The sequence below is a fragment of the Branchiostoma belcheri genome, unplaced genomic scaffold, assembly GCF_001625305.1.
Source record: "Branchiostoma belcheri isolate BF01 breed outbred unplaced genomic scaffold, Haploidv18h27 scaffold1, whole genome shotgun sequence".
NCBI classification, from domain to species: Eukaryota; Metazoa; Chordata; class Leptocardii; order Amphioxiformes; family Branchiostomatidae; genus Branchiostoma; species Branchiostoma belcheri.
The window spans coordinates 7,182,157-7,190,965 of NW_017802379.1; the positions used below are offsets into that span (position 1 = coordinate 7,182,157).

At 40.2% G+C, this 8,809-nt stretch overlaps 1 protein-coding gene across 2 annotated transcripts in view; it reads left to right on the forward strand.

Moving 5' to 3' along the window:
- Nucleotides 1–5,065, forward strand: part of LOC109463115 (protein LIAT1-like) — a 6,069-nt gene extending 1,004 nt beyond the window's left edge. Inside the window, exons 2-3 of one of the 2 annotated variants that reach the window (XM_019759832.1) lie at nucleotides 2,969–3,025; nucleotides 3,537–5,059. In XM_019759832.1, coding sequence (XP_019615391.1) covers nucleotides 2,969–3,025; nucleotides 3,537–4,039 — 560 coding nt within the window. In that variant the 3' untranslated portion in view covers nucleotides 4,040–5,059. Of the gene's footprint in view, nucleotides 1–2,968; nucleotides 3,026–3,536 lie in introns of both variants that reach the window. The other variant, XM_019759839.1, reaches the window with a different exon arrangement.
- Nucleotides 5,066–8,809: the final 3,744 nt, after the last annotated feature.

Here is an 8,809-nt window from a genome sequence, read left to right on the forward strand (position 1 = left end):
GGCTACCCAGAATGGGCACTAAAAGAGGGGGATAACAACATCACAAACGGGAAAAAGAGGAATAAAGACCGCACCTCCGTAAACAAAGAGCGACACCCTGCGAGTTACGCAGTACTCCCCTACATCAAAGGAGTCACTGAGAGACTGAAACGGGCTTACGCCAAGCACAACGTGAGTCTGTTCTCTAAACCAGGCTATACACTGCGCAATGCCCTTGTCAGTCCAAAAGACCCACTACTTCCCAGTGAAAAGTGTGGTACTGTTTACAAAATATCGTGTGAGATGTGTGGTGAGGTGTATGTAGGTGAAACCGAAAGGTCCCTAGGTGAACGAACTGACGAACATCAGAAATCTGTAGACCGTCAGGACGGTAAATCCGCACTTAGCCAACATGAACTCAAAGCGGGACATAGGGTCACAAACGGCCCTATTTTGGACATCGTTAAGATTATAGACCAGGAATCCCGGAAGTCACATAGAAAGATTAAGGAAGCGGTCCATATCCAGTTGGAACGTGCCGGGATGAATCGCAACGAAGGTTGGGAGCTGCCCAAGTCCTACCTACCCCTACTCCGCAAGGAGGCGGGGGAGGTCAGAAGATCCACACAAGTCTCGACCTAGTCTCGTGTTCTCGCGAGACTAGGTCACTCCTTGAGAAAGGTGTACAGTCGACACCGAAAATTTGGAGGTACGTGTTTTTACCTTTAAATACAGTCACTGATTGAAGAATTTCTACTAACTATTCATAATTTTGTAGCAAGATTCATTTAAAGCGTGACATATTATAGTTAACGTTATACCATTCAACTTTAGCCACAGTGTGTGAAAATGCAGAATATTCAGCGATTGTTTTGCATTGCTGGGATTACTCTAGAATGAAATTTGTAACCGAGGAATTTTAGGCATGTAAACTTTTAGACAAGTAACAATTTAGTTATTATTATAAGAACGCAACGTTGATTACCGAGATACTAGATATCAAAATATAAGCACAACATATTTGGACTGAGATCCTAAAAAAGGCCTGTGTAAATTGTTCAGTGTGATAGAACTGCAAGATGTAAAAAAAATTGTATATTAGTTCTACGAAGAACAGGCAAGCATCACCTGATGTCAACAGAAGTTTTCAACAATCTGAACTGGATTTTTGTAGTATTTAAGCGAAGGTGACTTGGCTTCAACTTTGCAACTAGTCCTCAAGATAACGTCACATCACTGGTTAACTCCAAAAGAAACCGCCAGGACCACATGGCCCTTCTGTGTCCCACAAGTGTGGTCAACACCTCTCAGAGTTTCCCCATGTTTTGACAACAACCTGTTCTCTCAGAGGGTCAACAACTGCTGGAGAGTCTTCAGGACTTGTCTTGAGCACAGTTAAACTATGGGTTAGAAGAAAGGCTGTAATTCATGCGTGTGTGTAGCAGTACATCTGTACAAACAGTGTACAAAAGAAGGGAGTTGTGAGGAATGTAAGGCTTACATGTTGAAGAAATTGCAGATAGAATTTCATGCATTATTGCATAACGGTCCATGGGGGTCCTTGGCTTAAACTTCAAAGGCAGGCAGACTTTTGAAGACGTTTTTTTCCCCTACATGTGTGCAGTGAACTGTAGAGAAAGACATGGACAGCAGATGTGTAGAAGTCAGTACAACATGTTTGGCTGATAGGAACATTGGACCTTGTACTTAGTATCTAGTTTTGTAAATTGTAGTACCAATGCACTCAGGTCGACCATGGTACACCTTCCCCCCTAGCCTACACAACCATGGACTACATATAGTATTAGTAGGGAGATGTCCAACATAATACTAGTAGCTCAAATTTTTTGAAACACAGTTCTCAGCCATGTTTGTTTACATTCTAGTAGTTTGTGGTGGCACCACAAACTGAGTGCACCTTGTGTGGGCTGTTTTAGCGTCAAGCATAAATGTCAGAAATGTGAGATAATTGCACAAATACATGTATGTTGTGAATTACAATATTTTCTAATCAATTAATAATAATACATTTCAATTTTTGCTGAAAAGAATGTTACATACTGCCCCTTTAATAGGCCATTGAGTGTACATTGTACATACACTTCACACCTGTGCTTATTACTGTTTTATTGTGCTTGCCTCTTTGAGCAAAGATCATAAAATTGTCTCCATTGCTTCCAATCTGAATGTTTAACATTTTTTGTTCCTATGATCTGATTTTCAACATAGTTAAATAATACCAGTCTGGAATCCTTTTTTGTTGAATGGCTAGCCATTAAAACTATTTGTGTAGTGTCCTGTTGACAAGAAGTTTGCCAATTACACGCTTTTCAAATATTGTAGACACTTCTCAAATATTGTAAATCCAAGCCCTTTCAAGTGCCGAGAGGCTTGTATTAGCCTACCTGTCCATGTTCTGTTGATATTAGTGTTTGGGGTAGAACTCAAGCATGGCTGACGTATGGGAACATACCAAATGGGAGGGGCACAAGTGTTCTTTGTGGAAATTTCATGAATGAACAATAGTCTCAAGTAATTGCCACTGACCTCTTATGCCTTGCTTTTTGTTGGGAAAACAAGAGTTGAATGTACTTACATGTAATATATGTAAGTATATTAGTCAGCATATTTGAAATCCAGCTCATTTAATATGATATTTGATAGCCTTAGAATGATTAGTTGACAACGGAATGCATGATGAATAATTAATTGACAACAAATTGTATTAAACGTTTCTTGTTGCCATGATAGTAACTGATAATGCAGCTACAAAAATTGTATTATTAATTCTTCTTTAGGTGTTATTTGACACCTTTTCTTGGTCAAATGTAAATTCATTGCTGGTACATGTATCATGGAGTGAAAAAAACTCTAACTTTTATACTCTGATAATTGTTTAGTGAAGACTGTTTAATGAAATGAAATGAAAGAAATGATAAATTCTTAATTTTACCCATGTGTAACTTCCCCCACCCATCTCGATCCATAGATGCCAAGAAGTGGGGACAAAGACCTGTCTTCAAATATACTGGCCAACCAAGAACTTGTGAGCATTATACATGGCAGATAACCCTCGCATGTACCTGTGAACTGTTATTAAAACCTTGTTTGATGTGTGTTGGATTTGTCCTTATGTTTATATCATAATTCTTTTATATATATTCCTCCATCCTTCTTCTATCCTGTACCTCCCCATTTCATCAAATTAATAACTGTTACTGAATCATCTATGACTGCATGAAATTGTGAGAATGCAAAAGGTTATTCATAATATTAGTCTATTTGTATACTAACTTTATATATTGATATTGACTAACTTGATTTATTGAAGTTGATATTGACTGAAAACCTCTCTCTCTCTGTTTCAGCTAAAAATTCCATAACTTTTCACAACTACTAACTTTCAGATGTGCTAGTGAGCTTCCTATTCTTCTAAATGCATGATCTCCAAGGAGAACCAACCATTTGGGATGGATGTACAATGTAACATGTGTTATGTTTGCTCTTAATCCTTTGGACACAGATTTTTATTTGGTTTTGAAATATCTTTGTTACAGATGTGAAGAAAGGCACGCCTCCAGTGTTCAAGTACAGCGGAGGACCGCAGAGGCCAAAGGTCGCCTTCAAGTCTTCACAGTCGTCCCCGGCGCTCACCGCCGCCCAGGCCGTGGACAAGGGAACGTCCCAGCTCCGCTCCAGTAGTAACAGTAGCGTGGAGAACAGAGACCCTAGTCAGACCGCGAGTACCGTCAACGAAATCACCAAGAAAGTCAACGAGAGTCTTAGATGGGAGGACCCTTGTGAGGACACGGAAGACGAAGAGGAGAGGTTAAGAATCTACAAGATGAACAGGAGGAAAAGATACCTCGCTGCTGCTCAGAAGATGGGACTGGAGTATGGAAATTCTGTGTACAAGGACGGGACAGACCCCATGCCAAAGAAGAGCGGTTCAAATTTCAGTTTCCAGGAGTTTGACTCGAGTAAAAGCAGTCCCAGTCCTCTTATGGAATCGTTGCGTAAGGATGCCAGTAGCACGGGATTGGTCAACCAGGCTGTATAGGGTTGTAGATTTACATATATAACTACAATAGAAGATTCAGTGTTTTAGCCAGTCTTTCCATCATTTCACAGAATTTGCTGCTCTTGACAGACGAAAATTTTGCCTTATTCATAATCTTTGATGGACAAAAATTGCTGTGTAAAGATATGGAAAGAGATGACATCAACCTAAGGTGAGCTAGTCTTCCAGGAAAATTTGCCCCACAAATGCAGGAAATAGCATTTCAAAATTTCCCAGTGGGAGCATGCCCCTGGACCCCAGTAGAATTGTGCCTTTGGTGCTCAATAACAAAATTGAAATGATGGATAAAAATTTCACTTTCAGGCTGGCTAAAACATAAGAGTGTCCATTTGTTTTAGTGATTGATATCTTTCAATTTTGATGACAGTACCATATATGTATTGGCAGATGGGCAAATACAATGGGCCTGTTTTATTAGTTTGTGCCAACAATAACATTTTAATAAAAGTAGAGTCAATTGTCTGTTATATCTAGCCTGGGACCCAGACTTGCTTGACCAGTTGTCTTCCTCAACTGTAGGAACAGATCCCAGCCTAGCAAGCCTGAATCTGAGGCTAACCTCCCAAATCTACTTCCTCATTTTCATTATTTATTGAACCATGGATTTTAACTCCATGATTGAACCAAAAAAGCCATAACATGTCTTCCATGTGATAACATATACCAAAGATATTTCACTAAGTAATAACAGTATAAAATCACATATTACAATATTAATCTAGAGTGTTTGTTGGATAGTCGACAGACATATTCTAATACAATGGTATTAAGGTTACTATCATCGTCATTAAGGTTATACATATTTTTAAGAGTATTGATAACTGTCTTTGTTCATGACAATCATATCACTGTGTATATTTTGTATGATGTTGCTATAACATTATTTTATATAATGTTGCTATAACATTTGTAATCAGGATCCTGTGTTCTGTAATGTTTATTTCTCCTGTTGAACTGTTGATAAAAAAAGGTTGTCATTTGTTATGTTGAATGGGTTGTCTTTTGTTACATGTACAATGTGCAGAAGTCTTTAGACTACACGCATATAGCCTGTAAGGCCACAATTTAATTTCTTGGTTAACGGATTCGCCGTTAAAAAAAAACAGAATCAACTGCAAAATGCTCAATTTTTGCCCTGAACAGTTGAAAACAGTCCTTTTCTTCGTACTTGTTACAGTTATTCCATCTTCCAATGCAGTATGGTATCATTAAAAGTTCCAAAATCATTGTTTAAATTTTGAACCAGCCTGGTGTGTAGACTCCTATCGTACCATTTGGGGCCATAATAGGATACCTAGCTCTGGTTTTATTTTTTTTTTTCGCCCGCCTGCTGCTCCATTATTTTTCTACAAAAATCCGTTAACCAAGAAATCAAATTGGTGTGGCCTAAAGGTAAAAGATTTTGCCAGGAGCTCAACTTTTGTCACCTGTCAAAGAACTCAAAAGTTTCATTTTTACTTTTAGCAGCAGATCCAGACGTGTACAATATACAGGGCTAAAGATATACACATGCAGGTAAAATTGGAGCATTTATATATATTTCTAAAGTCTACCTGGACCTCACATGCATTGTGAAACTAGCCTAGGGTGACACACATCCAGTAGCATCCACCCCAAGAATGCCTTGTGCTTTTCCGAACCATTATGTATATATGATTACTACACTCAGGAACACCTGCAACCAGATGTCCAAAACGCTTAGGGAGAGGATTAATACCACCTATTCATTAGATTCGTCAAATTAACCCACTCTGGTGCCTTTTGTAATTTCCCACAACTTGTCTGCGTTTTGTTACTAGCACTTTCAACGCTATTTGTTTATGAAGTTTTTACCACATTTTTTGAAGGATTGACATAGCAGGTGACTATCACCTCTTCAAGATGTCAAACTTGAGACCAGACTGTAAGGTTTGAACCACTCACACCGGGAAGGACCCGTGCTCTTTTATTTTCGATAAGTGGTCCCAGGGATTTTAACGTGCTTGAGGTGTGGCTACTTTAGCCTCTACCAGACACCGCGGATCGCTGGAAAAATAGAAGAAATTGGCCGAAAAAGGACCCGTGGGTTGCGAATTGGATCTTCTCTGGACGGCTACCTCCCCTGGTATATTATTCCTTTTTTTTCGGCCAATTTCTACTATTTTTCCAGCGATCTGCGATGCCTGGTAGAGGCTACGGCTACCTTGCAATTAGTTGTCCTTGAATACGTTTTGAAGGTCACAGTTTTACCTACAGGCATTCCTTGATAAATGACACATTACCGACGAAGTCAATGGTATATTTCAGACTTAAGGCAAAAAGAATGATTCTCTGAATCAGCGAACATAGCAAAATGCGTGACTAACTCACTCCTAAACTCAAATTGCATTACGGTAAATGGCATACCGTAAAACTTCATTTCAAATTAATCGTCCGTTCCTAATTCTCTGAGTTGCTAGCTTGAGGAGGCCCGCCATTGTAGGCAGAAACTACCCGGCAACGCATAATCACAGTTGCTATTGAACAACCAAAGAGGCAATTGTCTCAGTCATGATTAGAAGCTAAACTTTCCAAATTGCAGATCTGACCCGGGGATTAGATTTCCTTATGTGCTGTGGTATGTTAGAATCAAATCTTGGCGCACATTGTTGGTGGAAGAGAAAACCGTTTTGCTTGAGTGCCCGTTAATAGTGCAGTGGTCAGCATACAGAGAAACTGACCCCACGGGTCACCACACCGTGGAATATTCAATAGACCGGCGTCTCGAGTTTGCTTTCCTTCTGTGTCAATGGTCTGGAGTGTGATGTAACGTCGCTCTGTGGGTCTTTCTGTAGTTTATTTTCTTAGTGTTTTATGACTGGCTGCGCACGGTGGACAATACGGGCGTGCGGCACACAAGGTTCTACAAATAGAACACTTGTGGCTATTCTAGACTTTGATGAGTGGCCGGCGACAGTTCCCAAAAGCCTAGCCTCCAACAGGCCTAGCCTCCTTCGCAGACTTCTAATGCGATACACGGGAACCGTCTCTCTCCGGCAAAGTCCCTAGCAGCGAAACCTTCACTCCGCGGCATAACTTAGCCTCCCGAAGCCTGGTAGAGGCTAGGCAGAACTCACGTCGCTCCCCGAAAAATATTAACGCCGCGGCATCGATCAGAAGTCTGCGAAGGAGGCTACAACAGGCCTTCCTGCGGGGGTACGGATCGTAGAATTCGGCAAAGAAGGGAGAGTCAGTCCACGGTAACTCTAAGGTGGCTAAACTCCATTGGCCAGATAATTACTCTCCCCATATATTTCAGTATTTGGCTAAATTTTACTGCTTTTGAACCAGCATTGTTAATCTGGTAGCTCACCAAAAGCCAAGCTTCAGTATCGCCGCCCGCTCCTTTAGTTTATACACCCATATTTAGTTACAAGCTGTTGTTTCTCATCTTTTGTCATTGCGTTGTAGTTCTTCTTCGAGTGTAATATTGCCTACATGTATATTCAATAATCTCCAAGCAGATGTCTGGTGGAAAAATCTTTTAACGGTTAGATCTAGAGAGAGTCCTCAGCCACAATGGACGCCCATCTTTTCAATGGACACTGTCTTGCCACCGTAGAATCGGCCTCAACAGTTCAATTTGGTTTGAAATTGCCGACTACATTTTCTGATCATTTATAGCAAGGAGCTTGTTTAAAGTCATATTTCAACAGATCTAGAAGTTGAAGTGATATTTCAGGTCACGAGTTCCTGGTGTGTAATGCACCAGACGTTATTAATTGTCATATAGGAGGCAATTGCATACTTACAAGCGGATAATCCCATAATTACAATATCTTATGAATTAATTACGGAGAAGATGCATGAATAGAGGGCACCGACAACGCGAATGGGACACGAGCGACGAAGATCAACGAAAGTCGCCGAAGGTCACCGAAAGATAACGAGGTTCGACGAAACAACACGACGGATATTTGCCCTGAACATATCTTATATATAGGTATGCAACGGCCTTCCAAAAGATTTGAGTACACATCCCTACATATATACACCTGCGTTTCAGTGTTTGTCTAGCTCTATAAAGAGAAAACAGAGCGGAATCAATGGGTCAATCTAAGGTTAATCTGGGGGATTTAAACCTTTGTCTTCTAACCTTCAAAAAACCCACGAGAAAGGTATATAGGTCGGCTGGAAAAGATCTTTTAATTGAATTATCGTGCGGCCGGCTTCAAGGAAGTTATAAAGTAAATTTTGATCTCATCTGTGTAATGTGTGTGTATTTATAGCAATAAACCTTTTGACGCATTTTGATCATCGTCACTTACATAAAGATATAACCCCTTAATTATAAGTCAATATGTAATTATCATTTTTCTCTATATACTTCCGCCAGATAATCCCTGTTCTTAGTGCTGTCATTGTTGTACGGATCAACGCATTTTCAGAATAGGATTATTAATCTGCATGTGTCGGACTGTTAATTGTTTTCATCGCCGTAACCGGTACCATTCCTATATGTGCTAATTTAGACATGGGCTCTCCAAGTAGAGGTTTGCCATTTCTTCGAATTCATTCGCACATTTTCGTTAACACTTCATACTTGAAGCGTTTAATATAGCCCAAAGACAAGCTACGCAAGGCATCCCATTATTTTTTGGTACCACCCATGAATACCTAGAACCTTAGCCGGAAATCGTAAAGTCGTAATCAGGTCTGAGAATTCAACGTAATTTGTAATCGGCGGCGAACAGTCTGAGTAATCCGTAATCACTACCCCCCCCCCCCCAT